Genomic DNA, 19267 nt, shown 5'->3' with positions numbered 1-19267 from the left:
TCTCGTCAGGTCTCTCTCCTTTCTCCTCCTGTCTCGTTTTCCTTTCTCTTTCTCCCTCTGTTCATTTCTCTCTCTCTCTTCCTTTGTCTCATTTTCTTAAACCTCCTAACAATCCAAGTTTATTACATACTGAGGCTTATTATTCAGTAACTAAAGGGACTTCACTGCAAACGAATGGAGCTATTCTTAGGTTATAGAAGTGTGTAATAATGGCTTGTCAAGGGGTTCGTTTCCCTCTTTCTCACTCGTTCTTTCCATCTGTTTATCTCTCTCCTGCTCTCTCTAGTTCTCTCTTCCCTCCATTCTCCCTCCTCTCCATATTTCTCTTTCCATTTGTTTTTCTTTCCTTTTTCCCATCTTTCCCTTTCGCTCTTCTATCTCTCCCACTTTCTATTCCTTTTCTCTCTCTCTCTCTTGTTCTCCGTCTCCTCTTCTCTAATTCCTCCTCTCTCTCTGTTTCTCTCTAAAACGTTATACAACTGAACACAGTCACACAGACAGAGTCAATGACCTGCAGAGTCAGTTCTATACGCCCACTCTCTCTCTCTCTCTCTCTCTCTCTGTCTCTATTTCAGTTCACGCTCCTTGAAAGAATTTCCATTTATGGATCTCTCGTTCTCCCAGCGCAGTGAAGAGACTCAGCTCATCGCTGATCAGTCATCGAGTTCATTTATATCAAAAGCTTTTATTCCAAACTGTTTGATCGTACAGTGTTCATGTAAGGCCTTTCAGTAAAGAACACAGTGAGTGTGTTTACGTGCACTTAATAATCCGATCATGATCCGATTTCTGTCATGCAAACACCATAATCTGATCTAGAAATCCGATTAAGAAATCTGATAAAGAGAGCTGGAGTTTAGCTCAATAATTGGTTCTCAGCAGCAAAACACTGTTGGAGCGGCGCTGACACCAAACATGAAATCAAGAATTTAAACATGTTCACAGTTTCTGGTAAAGTGGTGCGATGCTTCAAAAGCCGCGTCTTCTTCTGTGAGTTTACTGGCTGGTTGTAAAGCAGAAATCCGATTACTGTGATTCATGTAGACCCGGGGTTTCCCCACTATCTGATTACTCAAGTTCAAGTAAACGCGTTGATTGGATCACTGACAAAGTCTGATTTTTTGCAGTTATCGGATTATTAAGCGCCTGTAAACACACTCTTTGATTTATCCATCGCTGGCTGGCTGCTACAGTTCAAACTCAACGGCTGCAGTGATAATAAATATATAAATAAATTAATTAATTAATTAATACATCGATAAGTAAATAAATAAAGCTGTACAGTACGAGCTGAGGTGATCAATTCACAACATTTACATTCATATTCATATTTACACTCAAACTAATGGAAGGTCATTGATGTCAGTACAGTACTCTGTGTAATAAGCCAATGTCTCTCTCTCTCTCTCTCTCTCTCTCTCTCTCTCTCTCTCTCACAGTCACTTCTTGGCTGTTTTGCTCGTCCTTTTTTTCCCGTGGGTCGCGAGCACGAGCCTGAGGTCCGCGTTCACGCTGGGTCTGCGCGCGAGCGGATGGAGCGCGCCGCAGGGGCTCGCGTGCGCCTCGGCCTTCCTCCCTCCGCCTCCCAGTCTGCGGTAGGAGCGCAGGGACACTCTGCGGTGGTGCGAGGGTCCGGTCTCCACGGGCAGCCCCGCGCGCGCCGCCAAGGCCTCGAACGCGCGCTCCAGGCTCTCGCCGCCCTCCTTGGCCGACGTCTCGAAGAGCGTGCACGCAGCGTCCTTGCCGCCGAAGGCGCGCAGCAGCTCGGCGCGCGACACCGCGCGCTCCTCCGCCGGCAGATCCGCTTTGTTCGCGCACACGACCACGGGCACGCGCGCGCCCTCAGCGGGGCAGCGCAGGAGCGCGCTTTTAGCCTGAGAGATCTCAGAGCGCAGGGAGCGCGCTTCATCAAAGGAGCCGCGGTCATCCAGACTGAGGACCAGCAGGAAGATATCACCTACAGAGAGAGAGAGAGAGAGAGAGAGAGAGAGAGAGAGAGAGAGAGAGAGAGAGAGAGAGAGAGAGAGAGATGTTTAATACATTATATGCAAATTCAACAACACAAATCATGAAATCAGTCCTAATTCATTTCTAATAATCAATCAATTAATCAATCAATCAACCTTTATTTAAACTCGGAATACATTGAGGGAGACCCTCATTAACAATGTAGCCGAGTAATGCAGGAATCAGGGATTGAGAAGTTGTACAGTAAAAAATAAATAAATAAATCAAACGTTATAATTAAATTAAAAAAAAGAAAAGGAAAAGACAGAAAGAAAGAGAAATAAAACGGAGGACAAAGGGAAGACAGTAAGGAAACAGAAAGAAAGGCAGAAAAAAGAAGGAACGAAAAAGAACGGATGAATGAACTACAGACAAAAAGTAAAACGAGCAACAAAAAGAAACAGATATAAATGAAAGTTAGCAAAAACAAAGTGAAAGAAGAAAGAAAAAACAAACAAAAGTAAACCATGAAAATGAAATCAGAAAGAAAGAAAGAAGGAAAGAAAGAATGAAAAAAATAAAGTTAGCAAGAAACAAAGTGAGAGAAAAAAAAACAATCAGTAACAAAGAAAATAAGCAAATAAGAATGAAATGAACGTCAAAAAGAAAGAAAGAAAAAAGACAGAGAAAGAAAGACAGAAAGAAACAACGACAGAAAGACAGAAAGAAAGAAACAAAGACAGACAGAAAGAAAGAGAGAAAGAAACAAAGACAGACAGACAGACAGAAAGAAAGAGAGAAAGAAACAAAGACAGACAGACAGAAAGAAAGAGAGAAAGAAAGACAGAAAAAAGAGAACTAGGGAAACATGCAAAAAGAAAAAAAAACTAATTAAGCAAGCAATAAAAGGAAAACAAAAAGAACGAAAAATGCAAGAAAGAAAGAACAAAGAAAGAAAACAAAAAGAAAGTAAGAAAGAAAAAGGAAAACAAAATAAACGAAGCAGGGAAAGTGAGAGAGCAGCTGAAGGCTCTGCAGTGTCGGCCCTGCAGAGCCGGACCTGCTGTTCGACTATGGCCGTGCGGTCGCTGTTCAGAGTGGGTCACTGTAGCAGAGACAGTCGCCCTCAGGTCTGTGTATAAACACTGACAGAGGATCTCTGAGCGTTAAAGAGGCCAGCAGAACTGACTGAAACTCCACCAGACAGTCTGATTATGATCCGATCTACACTGAGAGTCTAGAGCCTGTATTACACTGTTTATTACACTGATGTCCGTCAGCCGGTTCTGGACGCTCACCTGTGAGGATGGTCAGCCTGCGCTTGGCCGGAAACTCTCTCTCCCCGGCCGGATCCAGGATGTCTATCTGATAGGCTTCCCCGCGGATGTGGTAGAGTTTCCTGTGGAAGTCCTCGCGCGTGGGCTCGTAGCGCTCCTCGAAGTCCTCGCGCAGGAAGCGCCGCAGGATGCTCGTCTTCCCCACGCGCGGTGCGCCGAGCACCACCACGCGCCGGCAGTTCCGCGGCTTGGGCGCGGGCGCGAGCGTCAGCGCGGAAGACTCGAGAGCGAGCCGCCGCCGTCGCCGCTGCAGCACAAGCGCGGCGAGCTGCGCGAGCGGGGACGAGCGCTGCTTGTCCTTGGCGGCCGCTGCGACGCTCGCGCTGCGTTGTAGCTGGAGCGCGCGCATGCCCGCTTTGGAGAGCAGGTGCTGCGCCGCGCTCTTGTAGGCGAGCAGGAGCCGGGAGGAGCGCGCGGGAGCGGGAGACTCCATCAGTGTGAGCTGCGAGAGCGAGCGAGTGAGGAGCACGAGAGCGGCGCGAGATTTATAGCGGGAAAACCGAGGCTCCGCCCCCTGGGAGGATCAAAGAGACTGACCGACAGAGGGAGCGAAACGGTTCACGCGCACAGAGGCACATAATACATACACCGTTAACTCGATACGTAACGTGCACATTCAGTCCTGTTCTGTCTCCTGGATTCTGTCTGTAGACCGGTTTATGGAGTCTCGCGCTCTCGTGCACAAACCGCTCAGGGGGGCTGCAGGGAAATCACTAAAGAGCTGAGCTGGTAAAGTGACATAGAACAAAGCTGCAGTGAGAATAACTCGAACACAGGGAAGTTTACAAACCTAATCTTCAATAATAATAATAATAATAATAATAATGATAATAATAATAATAATAGCCTGGTAAATATCAGTGAAGGGTGAGGATGATCTCTGAGATAAACACCATTAGAGATCAGAGACCAGCAGATTCACCGAGAGGGCTGAGAAAAACACTCCTCAGTCTGTAGGACTCAGATTACATTCACTGTACTAGACGATCTGTCCTAAATGACAAGGATAGACAGGTAGACAGACAGACAGGTAGACAGACAGACAGACAGACAGATAGATAGACAGGTATACAGACAGACAGACAGGTATACAGACAGACAGACAGACAGACAGGTAGACAGACAGATAGACAGACAGACAGGTAGACAGACAGACAGACAGGTATATAGACAGACAGACAGATAGACAGACAGACAGGCAGGTAGACAGACAGACAGATAGATAGACAAACAGACAGACAGGTAGACAGACAGACAGACAGATAGACAGACAGGTATACAGATAGACAGACAAACAGACAGATAGACAGATAGACACATATATAGATAGATAGATAGATAGATAGACAGATAGATAGACGGATGGACAGACGGATAGACAGACAGACAGATAGATTGATAGATAGACAGATAGACAGACAGACAAATAGATAGACAGACAGATAGATACATAGATAGATAGGCATAAAGACAGATAGACAGATAGATAGACAGTCAGATAGACAGACACACAGAGATAGATAGACATAAAGACAGATAGACAGATAGACAGATAGATAGGCAGTCAGATAGACAGATAGACAGTCAGATAGACAGACAGACAGACAGATAGATAGATAGATAGATAGACAGACAGACAGACAGACAGATAGATAGATAGATAGATAGATAGACAGACAGATAGACAGACAGACAGATAAATAGATAGATAGATAGATAGATAGATAGATAGATAGATAGATAGATAGATAGATAAGTAGATAAGTAGGTAGATAAGTAGGTCTGTCTGTCTTTTTATCTATCTATCTATCTATCTATCTATCTATCTATCTATCTATCTATCTATCTATCTATCTATCTACCTATGCATTAACAAAACCATGAATACAAACAAATGATGATCTTTCACGTGTGATAACTGCGGCCTTCAGAGCGCTGTGTATGAACGTTAATAGGTCAATGTGTCCCAGGTCAGACAGTGTCCAGTGTAACCTGTGGGACAGTGTCCAGTGTAACCTGTGGGACAGTGTCCAGTGTTCCTCAGAGTGGAGTTATTACAGCTCCATTCTGGTTTCAGTTTAATGGCCTTCATTAGCACCACAGGCAGTCCTGCCACCACAACGCTGTCATTACCAACAGTTTCACTTATTAAAAACCTGAATAAACGGAAAGATAGACAAACCAGAATGAAAGAGAAGAGACAGCTGAACCCCAGCGTTCTGCTGTTAAAACAGTTTGAGTAATGATTTTGTTGTTACCTGACCGGAGTAAAGAGAAGGAGAAAGTCCAGCTTTGACCGTTCTCTCACTTTGTTGCCATGGCACCGTCAGCGGCGTCCGTTGCCATGGCAGCGTGAACGCGAGGACGCGCTGTTGGAGCTGCAGCTCAGAGAGCGGAGGGTAAACAGCTCCGCTCTTTACTCTTCTTTATCCTTTAAAAAAGCTCGCTTTATGTGTATATTTGTCACGGTAGTGAAGCGACCTGACTCCGTATGTCGCAACACAGCGACGACAAGTGATTTTAACCCTTTACTCCGTGTTTTGCGGCGTGAATACAGCAGTTTGAGGTGTTTGTTAGTTGGCTAAGCTAACTGTGAGTGTAGAGAAGTTAATAGCTAACAGGTCTCCTAAACATGGCGAGTCCTGGAAAGTCACCTGGCAAGGCTGCTAAAAAAGAAGCCAGACCCCGCTCTCCACCCGGTATGGCTGCTCACCACCCTTACCAGCACCTACACACTTCTTCAGGGGTTCTTCAGTCACAGCAGTTGATCTATTTAGAGCCATGGGTTCTTCTGTATAGAGCCATTTGAATGCTTATATGTTTCTATGCATGGTGAAATGGAGATTGTGTTGTATATGGTTCTATTTAGAACCCTTTTTGAAAATTATTCTATATAGCAATAATACGGTTCTTCTATTGTTATGATATGAGTTCTATAAAGTACCATTTTATTCTTAAATGGTCCTTTGCTGGGTGAAATAGTTCTTCAGATTGATGGAGAACATGTTGTTGGGTTGTACATGATTCTGTATAGCACCGAAATGAGTTCTGCTATGGTTACGATGTCAAGCTTGTAACAATAGAAGAACCTTTTTTTGGTGCTATATAGAACCCTTTTCAAAAAGGTGCTATACAGAACCATCTACAGCACATTGTCCATCAATCTGAAGAACCCTTTCATGATGCAAAGAACCTTTTAATCATGCAAAGCGTTGTTTGAGTTTTCATGGTTCTACATAGAACCATTTTCTTTACTTAAGAACCTTTGAAGAACCATCTTTTTGTTACGAATGTACATTCTCCATCAATCTGAAGAACCGTTTCACTGTAGAGGTCTCTTTAAGCATTACATCGTTCTACATAGTTATAAATAGCACCATTGCCTTTACTAAAGAACTCTTAAAGAACCATTTTTGTTGTGTATTACTGACACTTTCACTTTCAAAATAACCACTTGGGAATGGAGCCCCTGAGCTGACATGGTGATTATTTATTTGGCTGCAAATTAGTTTATCAAGGCCAAGAGTTAAGATACTGAGGCCACAAGAAACTTAACTCATGGCCTCAATACAATAATTTGTTGCCTCAGTATATTAATTTGTGGCCACATCTCATTAAAAATAATCACCATTTCACCTTAGGGGGTCCGTACTTAGGTGCATTTAGCCGCTCTATGTGACCTTAAATGTGCGCTATGTGTTAAAACTACAACTGTGACTTATAAATTAGTTTTTATTTAAAATGTCGTCCCTTTAATGGAGCCCCTGCCCTTTTAGCCATGGTCTCATCAGAGACTACTGTATTGCAGGTAGAGCACTTGGTTTGTATACTTTTTAAAAATCTGAAATCAGAATGATCCAAATTAAATCCAATCAATTTACATAAATAATGCCAACAGTGTATCTCCTTTCTATCAGTTCTGGTCCTGAATGTTGGAGTCCAGTAGAGTTTCAATTACCCATACTAAATCTAGCAAAATTAACAATATCAGGTATCAGATCAGGAAAATCACCCAACTGTGCTGGACCCAGGCCCTCCAGAACCAGACCCGATAAACCCCTGGTGTTTAGGTGTGTTCTAGTGTAGAATAATGGTCACCTGAAGATCTGCTGCATCTTCCTGCCAACTTGAGCTCCAACTCTAGTTGTGCTCCCTATTTCACCTTCTTATTGCCTTTAGAAGTTCCTGAGTAGCTGAACGAGGTTTGTTAGATTTAGGTTGGAGGAGAAACATGTATTTTGGCTGGCAAAGGATCCACCTGTTTGTTGCCAGGGAAAAGAGGGACACATTTCTCGGCCGCATATGAAGGAGCCTTTGAAATGGGACAGCCTAGTCGCGCTGCTGTAACGCAATCTGCCTTCAAATGCAGCCTCCGAAGGACGCAGCCCCTGAATTGGGACACAAATTTGTATTTACACACAAAATTGTATGACAACAAACACAGCGAGAGACTGGCGTAGTAAACGTGGGCGGTGCCCTTCCTCCAGTCGTGAAATCCAACCACTATAGAGAAATTCAAGACACATGGAAAAACCAGGTGTGAGCGGCCACACGTCTCCATGTCCACCTATGATCATATCACGTCCAAATGGATGATAATACCAAATGTGAACAGCGCAAGTGGTAGCAATGGGTCATTTCATTCCTGACAGCGAATATCCCATAATAATAATGAGTAGGAACAGCGTGAAACTTGTCTCCTTTCATATTCCTGTTGACACACAGCATTGAAGCTGTACTGGAACACAAAACGGATTTAAAAGGTTTTACTAAATAACCTACATACGTGATCGGTAGTGACCCAATCTCTCGGGAAACAAAGTTACGTCAGGTAGCTTACATGACAGTAGTTGGAAGTTGGCTAACTCGGCCTGCACCTGTTACAGAGTCTGGAGGAAGTGCAGAGACCTAGTTTGACCCATTTTCCTCTGCAGGAAATCAACCAGGTGCTTGACAGTTTATGGGCAGTTTAATGATTTAGTGTGTCAGCAGCATTGATTGAATAACTTTTGGCATTTGACTGGCGCAACACTTGCCCTAGTTGTCAACAGAGCAGTTCAGATAACAGCATGTGTAACAGGCATGCTAAATAGGCTAAAGCTTCTCTGTGTGTGTGTGTGTTTATGTGGCTATGTATTTATCACTTTGTGGGGACCAAAATGGTAAAGTTGCTGGAAATCTGGCTGCTCTTCATGAGGAAAAAGTTTCCCAAAACTGCAGATTCTATTAGAAAAGTAAAAGAGTCCAGAGCTGATCTTTTGGTTGCTGTGGTTAAGGTTAGGGTTGGTTTAGGCGGAGCACAGTAGCCTTTAGCTGTAGTCATACTAGAAGGCAATGGAAAGACTCTACAAAGACAGGAATACTGTGTATAGAACAGTCTAGTGCTGAATGGATGTGGAACAGAGGTTCGCCAATGTTATCCCCAAATCCAGACCTTTCCTTGCAAATCTGTTGGCTATAAATGTAGCAGTAAGACAGTGTTTTTATGTACTATAGTTTAATTACGGAAGCAAATAATGTGCTTATTTTACTGCCAATACTTTTGTCTTTTTTCCTAATTTGGCCCTTTTGTTCATGCTCTTAAAGCGATACCTTCAGCACATTCAACAGATTACACTGAATTATTAAAAGTAATTCTGATTAAGCTCTTTTGTCCATTCATAGCTGCAATTGTTTTAAATGGATAAATAATTCTTAGGGCCCAAATTCAAGCAAATGTGATTGTTCTGATTAACTACATGAATGATTAAATGATGAATTATTTAAATATTTTAAATGAATGTTGGACAAACGTTTTATTTGCCGTGGTGGCTTGGAAAACACCAAAGCACATGTGGGCAAAATAACAAATAACAGTAACGATAAAGATGTACACAAAAACAAGCCAAATTAAATATGGAAAATGGTTTATTAAAGGGAAAACTGATTCAGGTATAAGCCTACTAGAAATGCTCTTGATTAGGCTCACATAAGCAGAAATTAAAAGGCCTATTCAAAGACGTGATTAGTGTTTCTTGTACCTGGGCAGGGAGTTAGGAAAGGTACACAGTTGTCCTCATAAAAAATGAGGTGACTGAATGAATTACGGAAAATCTGACCTATTTATTCCACTGACCTGGTACACTTTCTGTATGTAAAATGGGTATGTTGGATACAGTGGGGTAGAGAGGAGGAAGTGAATGGACAACAGTGTAAGTGTGACGTCTTGACCCAGTCAATCCAGACCGCCACACTCATTCATTGAAACCACAGCAGCACTTGTGTGTTAATGTGCGATGTGGTTTTCTCAGAAACTTTTAGGGGTAAACGGTAATCAGCCATTAAGCCATACTTCATGTGAGAGGCAGGGGCCATGAGGAGAGAGCGAGGTGAGAGGTGTAATGAGAGCCTGCTGTGCCTGACATCTTCATTTGCAGAGTCATTCTGGGGAGCAGTTGACCCCCTGGGGCCTCACATGAGTTCCCTGCATCACTTCATCCCTCTTTCTCATTATTTTACCCTCACTCTTTCTCATATTCAGTTCAGCAGGGTAAGATATTGTGGTGGGTGCTGCAGTACTGCCACAGGAATGCAGATCTCCGCTCTATGATGACTACTCAGGTAACCTTTTATGGTGCTAGTATTTGAAATATTGAAGTAGTTAAGTGGTAGGATGACTAGCTCCAAGCAGAAGCTGCCCAGAACTCCAGCCCAAGTTCTCAAGGTTCTCTCCTTGGTCTTAATGAGGAGTTCTGAGGCTTTTTCTTTGGTGGGACACCAGAGCTTAGCTGCTTTCCCATTGGCTGTTGGCACTGACAGATTTTCACCGATCCAATTGAATAAATTCTGATTGTAGATTAAAGTGTTTATGCTCACGCTACTCAACTATCTGTTGAAAAGCTCTGTTTACACGCTCAGTACAACTAATCCAATCCAAAATTACATACACTTAGTGTAGACGTTACCATGACAACGAGCATCATGTGAGTCCAGTCAGAGTGAGATGAGCAGCAGTGAGCAGTGCTTGTGTTTTTAATTGCTTTAAAATGATGTCAGACTCGAACTTCACATGTCCTTATTAAAGAAGGCCGAGAGGAAGACGTCGTGTTCTGAGACACATAAGTTGGACGTCCGTCCCACCGCCGTCTTTTAAAGATCAGAGCATAAACTTCGTCTCCTCTGCAGACCAGTTTCTGCTCCGCCATGTTGAACGGTATAAACTTTCACTATGACACGACGAACATGATCAGAACGGACTTAAACTTTCCGATAGGGAATGTAATCAGATACAGGCGTTTACATGGATATTATTCTTCTATTTAACAGATTATTTACAGCATTACCCAACTGGATCAATCTGATAGAAACTGTATTCTGATTGAGGTGTTTACATGGACGTATTCTATTCCGATTAAACTATTAGTCAGTTAATTAATTGATTATCGGACTGCATGCGAATGTGGCTGTTGAGAAAGTATGGCGTTTGAGTCAGTGAGTGGTTTAACATTTGGTCTTTAGTGTTTCTTGAGGTTTCTCCTTCATGCCTGACCACTGTTATCATTATATTTTTGGATAGATTATCACGTTTTTATCGATTGGTTAACCCTTGTGTGGTGGTGATGTGTTTGTTACTCAGTGGTCTGGTGGACCCACCACATTATTGGTTATTTAAAGCAATACAGCCATAACACTTTATGTAAAAATACCAGATGTTTAAAATATCACAATTGGCCAGTGTAGGGTTCTCCTTTAGCAGCTGTAGCCAGTCAGCAGCCTGTCCATGTTGTCCACCCTCACACACACACACACACACTAAAGCAGGCCATGTAGGAGGAGTACAGAGTGAAGGACACTGCACCTCCACACTTTTATTCCCACGGGTTCAGCCCAACACCATGTGTAATATAAATGTGCGGGTGGGGAAAAGTGTGAAGGCACTGAAAATGGGTTATTTTATATGTTCTTCACAGAAAATGAGCAAACGCCAAGGAATCTCAGGTTGAAATAATAATAAATCGCATCATCTTTTCTTTTGGTAAACAATGAAAACGGGTCTCACAGACCTGAACACCACACAAGGGTTAATTTATGCTGTTGTTTCCTCTAAAGTTGTTTATTGTCCATCTTGTCTATTCTTTGCCTCACTTATGAACCTCATGGAAACTAAATAATGCAATACATATTATGTATCATAAAAAGGCTTAAGAGTACCGAGAGGTTAGGTTTATTGCCATCACCCACTTTAATTTACCCCTTTGTGTTTGTTAGTTTGGAGGGCTCTTCTGCGAGTTAGAGGGTTTGGCTGTTCTGGGTGGATCTCTCAGACTCTAAGTGAGGAACATGCTGTTGTTTTTCCTCTCAGTATTTTATCACTCTGTTTATTTATTTGCATATATATTTTTTTTTACAGAATTTAAAAAAAACACCCTACTCTTCTTTACACTGTGTGCACATTTCATCATTAATCGACCAATAGAAATGATCCAAAATGCCTTGTTAGATGAACATATCTGAAAATGAATAATGTTTTTCATTCTCCTGTGAGGCTAGTGCAGTCGTTTGCAGCGTGTTGGCTCTGTCCTTGACTTTCTCTCTGAATGCTGCTACTTCTTTGTCTGCTTGTGTCTGTCCTTCTGCGGCTCTTTCACATGTTCTCTTTTGGCATTTAGTTCTGTCTGTTCTACTGCAGTTTTCTCTCTCAGACATGTTCCTTCAGCTCATGCAGTTCTTTTATGTAGCTGCCTCTGTTATTAACGTTTCTCAGACTGATGATCAGCGACTATTTCCTGGACTTGGTGTAACTCACTCTCGAGCTTCGTGAAGTGTACTTTCAGGCTGGAGGTGATGTGTCCTGCCCGGTGATAGGAGGGTCACTCTCCTCATGCCTAGGAGACTTGTGTGCTTGAGTTCTTGTGACCTTCCTTTAGTAGCAGTGTTTTTGAGTGGAAATCTTAGGAGCTCTTGTATCACGACAGTATCATTCTCATAACTGTTATCTGTTGCCATTAAACTGAAACACTAACATGTTTACGAGAAGGTACTTATCGTCATACTTACGAGATGGTCAGATGTTCTTGAGTTTAAAGCCCTGTCTACTCATTTTCATCATTTTTTCTGTTATCTATAGTTATGATATTTTTACTATGAACTGGCAGGCCTTTTGTGAAGTTTTGTCTTGCCCTGTCCTTACCTTCTTCTGTTTCAGACTTTGCTTTCTTGTTCCATGTGCTTTTGTTGTTGTTCTGGTCTTTGTCTCCTCTCTGGGCCTGCCTTCTTGTCATCTGTCTCACCTGTCTGTTGTCTGTAGCCCTGTCCTCTTCCGTACGCATTTATACCCCTGGTTGTGTGCTTTCTGTTTTTCAGATGTTGTCAGGCCCCATTCCCATTTCCTCTTAATTTTTTTCTAGTCCTCTTCATGTTTTTTAGCCTTGTCTCCTTTCTGTTGTAGTATTTTGTTAGTGAGTATTCTTCTATTTCGTCATGGCTTTCACTAAAAATGGACGCTTGCATCCTGCCTCTTCATCTCCCTCCTCAACGTTACACCTTTTCTGTTGAGAGATTTTTTTCTGTCCTTTTCTTCAGTTCAACTCGAGTTGGATGGGACTAAATTTGGCACAGGTGATGTCAGATCTGCCAAAGTACCAATCAGAGTTAGCAATATGTTTACGTCAACTACTTGCGTCCCTCTTCCTCATATAAAGTGACTGCTCTTGCTCTTATTCACCATTTAGCAACTGGCCGAGAAAAGCAAAGTGGTCTTTTTCCAGCAAGGGAGGCTGTCATTCCACTGCTACTGGTGCCAGGTTGTTTATGTTGGCAGGGAGATACCAGTGTCAATCATTTTGCATTCTGACACACCCACACAGTTCTGAGCAGGCAGCAGCTCAGCATTTTTGAAGCATTTATCTGCTGTTAAATTATTATTATTATAAATAGTAAATTATTAATTTATGTATATTGCTTGAATTGCTTGTAAACTTAATCCACTGCACATTTTTAGTGTTAAAAACAAACTTTTAAACACTTGAAACCACGTTGACAGCAGCTTTAATGTATATTCATTTAACATGTTGTGTTAGTGACTAAATACATATCTAAATAAATAACTAAATAAATGAGTAACTGAAAATATTCAAAGGTTTTAATGGGACAGTGGCAATTTGATTGTCTAATCTTCACTGATTCTCATATTCCTCCAACTAAAGACTCCCTCTTTCATCACAGAAGGGTGAAACAGCTTTGTGCTGGCATTAGGGTCGGGCTGACTAAAAAATTAGATTGATAACTTCTCTATTTTTACATATGTGTATGAATAATATGTGGGACTTTTCTTTCGGAAGCTTCTGTTTCAGCTGTTTTGCTGGAGTCAGTTGTGGACAATGTGAAAAGCTCAGCAGGTCTTATTTAGCAGCTAATTTGCTTGGTTACATGTTTGGCTGTTGGGAGGAGCACTACTGCCTACACTCTTAAAGATGGTTCTTCAAGTGTTCCTTAGTAAGAGGAATGGTTATATTTAAAACCATGGGTTCCAAATAGAGCCACTTCATGCTTAAATGGTTGTTTGCATGGTGAAATAGTTCTTCAGATTGAAGAAGACTGTGTTATATATAGTTCTATGTAGAATTCTTGGTTCTTCAAGAGTTTTTGAGTAAAGAAAATGGTTCTATGTAGAACCACGAACACTCAAAGAACCCCTTGCATGATTACAGGGTTCTTTGCATCATGAAAGTGTTCTTCACATTGATGGAGACTGTGTTGTATATTGATCTATATAAAACCTTTTTTTTAAATGGTTGTATACACTCTTAAAAACAATGGCTCTTTAGTAAAGAAAATGGTTCTATATAGAACCATGAACACTCATAGAACACTTTGCATGATTAAAGGGTCCTTTGCATTGTGAAAGAGTTCTTCAGATTGATGGAGAATGTGCTGTAGACGGTTCTATATAGAACCTTTTTGGAATGGGTTCTATATTGCACCCAAACGGCTCTGCTATCGTAACATCAAGTTTGTAACAATAGCAAAACCCTTTTTGGTGCCATATAGAACCATATTCAACACACTCTCTGTCAGTCTGAAGAACCATTTCACCATGTAATCATGCAGGTGGTTCTTTGAGTGTTCATGGTTCTATATTGAACCCTTGTGTTTACCAAAGAACCCTTAAAGAAGCATCTTTATTTGAGTGTAGACTGCAATAAATGGGAAGAGAAAAGGGAAAAAAAATGTTTCCATGGTAACAGCAGTCAGCCTGCGGAGTAATGAGTATGACTGGTGTTAGATATAGAGGTGAATGTCCCAGTGACTTCACTCTACGTGTGCGTGACTGTGTCACAGTAGTGTCTGGTTGCATGAAACACCTTAAGATGTTTCTTGAAGTATGAACTGTAAGGGTAGGATCTCCCTCACCAAAGGGAATTCATGAAATTCGTGTTACTTGATATCGAAAACACTGAGGGGTGACTGAGGTTTACTACAGTAAAATCCAACCGTATCCATGACAGCATTCGCTCATTAATGGAACTTAGGATTAGCAGCCAATCTAGAATAGCTAACTACTGAAACTAACTCTCCTAAATCCGCTTTGATAAGCTGACGAAAAATGAACTGCCTAGTTTAACCATCGGTGATGAGCGTCTTCCTCTCGGTGGACTCTAACAAGTGAAGATCTCCCACTATTGGCTTAAAGCTCCACTGGAAACAATTCATGAACATGTTTAATACAGTCAGCGCAAACGTTTTGACTGGCATTGCATTTGCCGACCTCTTGTGTAAAATCACTCAGTGGTTGGCCATTTTGCAGGTCAGTCAATCACTTTACTGACAAAGGAGGCAGCCTTTAACCAAGTTCAGCAATGACGTTCCTCAGTCTCTTTGTGAGCAGAGCAGAGTAAAGCTTCTCACAGCTTCAAATAAAATCTCTCTTTCTAACAAAGACATATGTTGAGTTGTTGCATGGCTGCTAATAACCTCATTTTTTCTAAAAAGAAATAAAAAAAAGCCTTGACTTCATTGGCTGACGCATTGGCTGCGAGCTAGGCAGGCTAACACAGTTCACAACACACAGTCAATCTTAAGGGAACCGGGCACAGTTCTGTTTTTCTCAGAACATAAGGTCAGATAGGTGGTCAGTAATGATTCATTAACATTTGCGGTTACCTCAGTAGGTAGAACCCTGAAACTCTGTATTCTCTATTTATTCGCATTTAAATACAGTGACACCCAGTTCTCATAAGGATTTGTAATGTTCTGGCTTTATTTCTTTATTTCTTTATTTAGAAGCCACAATTATGACAAAAAGAAAAGCTATAATTTTATTTGAGCTACTTCTGACCTGTAGCTCTTTGAGACACGTGGAAAAATTCTCAGGCTTCACAGTTGGTATGAGGTTCTTGTGCTCAAATGGTGTGTCTGGTTTGTGCTAAACGTCTTCTGTTACTGTCAAATGAATCAACATTGGATTCATTCAAAAGCACGTCGTTCTAGAAGTCCTTGTCTTTGTCTAGCTGTTCTCCAGCAAACATATAAAGCGATATATATATGCATCATGTTCTTTATGACTTCATGACATCTTTTGTGGCAGTTGGATTTGAAAACTTTTCTCGGTAACACTTTACTGTAGGGTACGGTTCATAAGGCTACATGACATCTAAATAAGCTTGTCATGACAACTGACATAGACCTACATAAATGTTTATAAATGCCTATTCCAACAGACGTCATTTGCTATAAAGGTTGTATTTGCCAATTTTGATCAAAGTTAGCTAAAGTAGCCTTTGTGACAGATGATGCCTATAGGAATAAGCATTTATAAACATTTATGTAGGGTTATGTCAGTTGTCATGGCAAGCTTATGTGCATGTCATGTAGCCTTATGAACCGTAAAGTGTTACCCTTTTCTCTAAGATCCTGTAAAATTTTGTGGTTCCACAGTCAGTCCAGCTTAATGACTTCATAACGTCAAAAAGTCCAAAGTAACATCAGTAACTCTCGACTTCTAAGAGTTAATCAGCCGCTCGGCTAAACTGACAATGTGAGGATTCACTCCCATCTCTCCTTGCTCTCCTTGCTCTTTGTGCTCTGGCACCTTTTTTCAAACTTTGAATGAGGCTTCCTCTGTTTTGCCGTCCTTCATCAGCATCTCGAGAGCCCGTCCTCGACTGCCAGGCTTTTGTCGTTCAGTCCTCTTTTCTGCACCGCTGAAATGCAAACAGGAAGAAAAACATGCAGTACGGATGTCAGTTGGAATCCAGCCTTTTGGCTTCTTCTCTGTTCACCTACACATTGGAGTGCAAGGCTGTGGAGAAACCTCATGCTTCATGTGTTAGTCATTGCTCTACCTACTGCCAGCAGCAGCGCTCAGGGCCTCTGCTGGAAATCTGACAGTATATAGCAGAGCTGCATGATATGGGTAGAGCACTATACTGCATTCTTTTGCTGTGTATGATAAGCGTGACATGGTAACAATAGCAGAACCTTTTTGGTGCTGTTTTCAAAAAGGTTCTATACAGGACCATATACAGCACATTCCCCATCAATCTGAAGAACCATTTCACCATCCAAATACGACCATTTCCTTTATTAAAGAATCCTTGAAGAACCATCTTTTAAGTGTGAGTTAAAGACTGGCCTGCATTATTTTGACGAAATATATTTACATTTTATGGTTCACATCAATAATATGATATGACAAAACTTGTCTGGAACATCTGTGTGATTGCTTGAAATGCTTACAGCACATCGTATGGTTAGTTTTCATGCTCTGCCTGTGGAGCTTTCCGGAATTTTGGCTAAAATTCAGTTCAACCCCGGAATTGTAGCACATTTTGTTTAGAGTCACTATACATGCACCCAATAATCTGATCAAAGTTGGAACATTCTGGATGTCTGCAGTTATCTGATTATTCAAATAGCCATGTAAACAGCACACTCTGATATCTTAGATCAGTGTAAGGTCTAGAAATCTGATTAAGAAATCTGATAAAGAGAGCTGGATTTTAGCTCAGTAATCAGATTTCTCAGTGCATGTAAACACTTACTCTGATTTCTTTTCGGATTTCTCAGTCTGCGCAGGTGCGAAACAAATGGCGGTGCTGGAAATAAGCGAGCAGTGTTGCCGCAAGACGCAGCAAAACACTTTTGGAGTAACGCTGATGCTTGATGACATGAAGGATTCAAATATTCTTCATGTTCTAAATGATGTATGTTTATATTTTCAGGTAAAGTGGCGCAATTTTTACCAAAAAAGGCGCAGCATGAAGTTTGGGTTTTACTTTAGGTTTACATCACGTCTTCTTCTGTGAGTTTATTGGCTTGCCGACAAAATCTGATTTTCTGCAGTTACTGGATTATTAAGTGCATGTAAATGCACTCATTGAGTTTCCAGTAAAGCTTGTTTCTGCTTGGATATTTCTAATTAATATAATCAAATGAAATATTTTTCTCTCTAACTTTGTCATCAAATTAACTGGAACTCTATTGTCACTATGTGTTGAGCTGCTAGTGAGCAATGATGGGTGAAAGGGGAGGAGTGAGAACAACCTGCTGTGAAAATGAGTCCCGCCTCTGCACAAAGACAGCTGTGCTGAGATAAAATGCACAACTGTTGTTTTCTTCACATCAAAAAAACCGCCATTTAAACACTATAAAAACACTTTTAGAAATGTTGACGAAAACCCAGTTCACCTCTGTTGTTTTAAAACACAGACATTTTCATAAAATTAAATTCCATTATTGTTATTGAACAAAAATTAGGCATAGTTCAAGTGAAAGACACCCAAGAGATGTAGAAATTGCTTTTTATGGCTTCTTTGCAATTGAAATTATTAACACAATCTAAATCCAGTTATTTTGACAACTTTCACAATAATTTCTAATTAGGCTGAATGGAATTCTTGCCCACATTCTGTAGGAGGCTGTCCAACCTCATAACAGTTGTTTAATGGGTCATTTGCATATTGCAGCCATCAGTAATATCAGTATTGCACCGGCCAATATTAAAATAACATTTAATAAATGATAAATGGTGCAGTGCTACAATGTAGTACATCATGATTACATTAAACTGTGCAAATCAGTGGTACATTTCCTGTGTGTTAGATGTAAATTGTTTTTATGATAGATGTTTTGTTGCTCTGTGTGGCACAAACTCATCGGCAGCTGGTAGAGGCCACTTCCTGTTGTCCACAGCAACATGACGCATTTTCCTTACTGTTGATGGATGGGCTTTGTTTTGCTCTTTGTCAACAAGGTAGACAGCGCTTAATGAATCCAGTATGGGAATCGATTGAGTGGCTGGAAGGGTTTGCGTGCCCGTGTGCGTGTATGTGCACGTTTTTGACAAATTTTCTCAGTAAATTGGGAGAAAAAAGGGGGCTTTGGAAATGAAACGTGGTGCAAATGCCAGTAACATGAACTGCTTGTAATCACAAACACTAAAGAACCACATGATGCAAAGGTTCTACAAAGACTTTTCCTAAAACTATGTGTCCGAACCAAGAACCATTTAGGAAACTTTATTCTGAAGAATAAATCCTTGCATAATTTCTACTTTTCTCCTCTCTTCTGTCTTTGTGTGTCAGACAAGAAGCGAGGGAAACCATTGGAGGAGTCCTCATCCACTGTATGTGGAGAACAGAGCAGTAGTTCCACTCTGAAAGGCGAGGACATCCAGGCCCTGTCCGTCAGACCTGAGCACCTGGAGAAGGTAAAGCTAGCTCACAGCACTCAAGTTACATCAGTCCTGCTCCTGGAGATCTGCCGAAGATCAGACATATGGATTTGGATATGTGAGGTGGCACTAGATTTTATGGCTGATCTGTACTATGCTGTTGGTTTAGGCCAGGGATCGGCAATGTGCGGCTCTGTTACTGCCCTGTTGCAGCTCCACAGCAGAATTAGATTTGCAGGTAAAAGTAAAATAATCCTCCTTTGCAGTAAAACAAAGCTCGGCTGATCGTTCAACATAGTTTTAACAAAACGCTGGAGTTAATGTAGCCTAT

At 41.4% G+C, this 19267-nt stretch overlaps 2 protein-coding genes across 2 annotated transcripts in view; one reads left to right on the top strand and one right to left on the bottom strand.

Annotated features, from left to right (window-relative positions):
- Positions 1-1420: 1420 nt before the first annotated feature.
- si:dkey-27j5.5 (dexamethasone-induced Ras-related protein 1) lies at positions 1421-3717 on the bottom strand. The gene is made up of 2 exons (XM_036557094.1): positions 3246-3717; positions 1421-1957 (listed from the first exon to the last, which is right to left on the bottom strand). Exons 1-2 carry the CDS (start codon positions 3715-3717, stop codon positions 1440-1442), a joined length of 990 nt encoding a protein of 329 aa, XP_036412987.1. The 3' UTR covers positions 1421-1439.
- Positions 3718-5478: 1761 nt separating this feature from the next.
- The window catches only part of LOC118797793 (mycbp associated protein), a 53961-nt gene continuing 40172 nt past the window's right edge, over positions 5479-19267 (top strand). The window contains 2 exon segments of the mRNA XM_036557062.1: positions 5479-5983; positions 18848-18972. Coding sequence (XP_036412955.1) covers positions 5917-5983; positions 18848-18972 — 192 coding nt within the window. The 5' untranslated portion in view covers positions 5479-5916.

Source organism: Colossoma macropomum, unplaced genomic scaffold (assembly GCF_904425465.1).
Source record: "Colossoma macropomum unplaced genomic scaffold, Colossoma_macropomum, whole genome shotgun sequence".
NCBI classification, from domain to species: Eukaryota; Metazoa; Chordata; class Actinopteri; order Characiformes; family Serrasalmidae; genus Colossoma; species Colossoma macropomum.
This window is presented reverse-complemented; position numbering and strand designations above follow the sequence as displayed.

Coding starts and splice junctions, on each gene's coding strand:
- si:dkey-27j5.5 (XM_036557094.1), bottom strand. CDS start 3,717: ATGGAGTCTCCCGCTCCCGCGCGCTCCTCCCGGCTCCTGCTCGCCTAC. Junction 1,958..3,245: donor CAGGCTGACCATCCTCACAG/GTGAGCGTCCAG, acceptor CTCTCTCTGTAG/GTGATATCTTCCTGCTGGTC.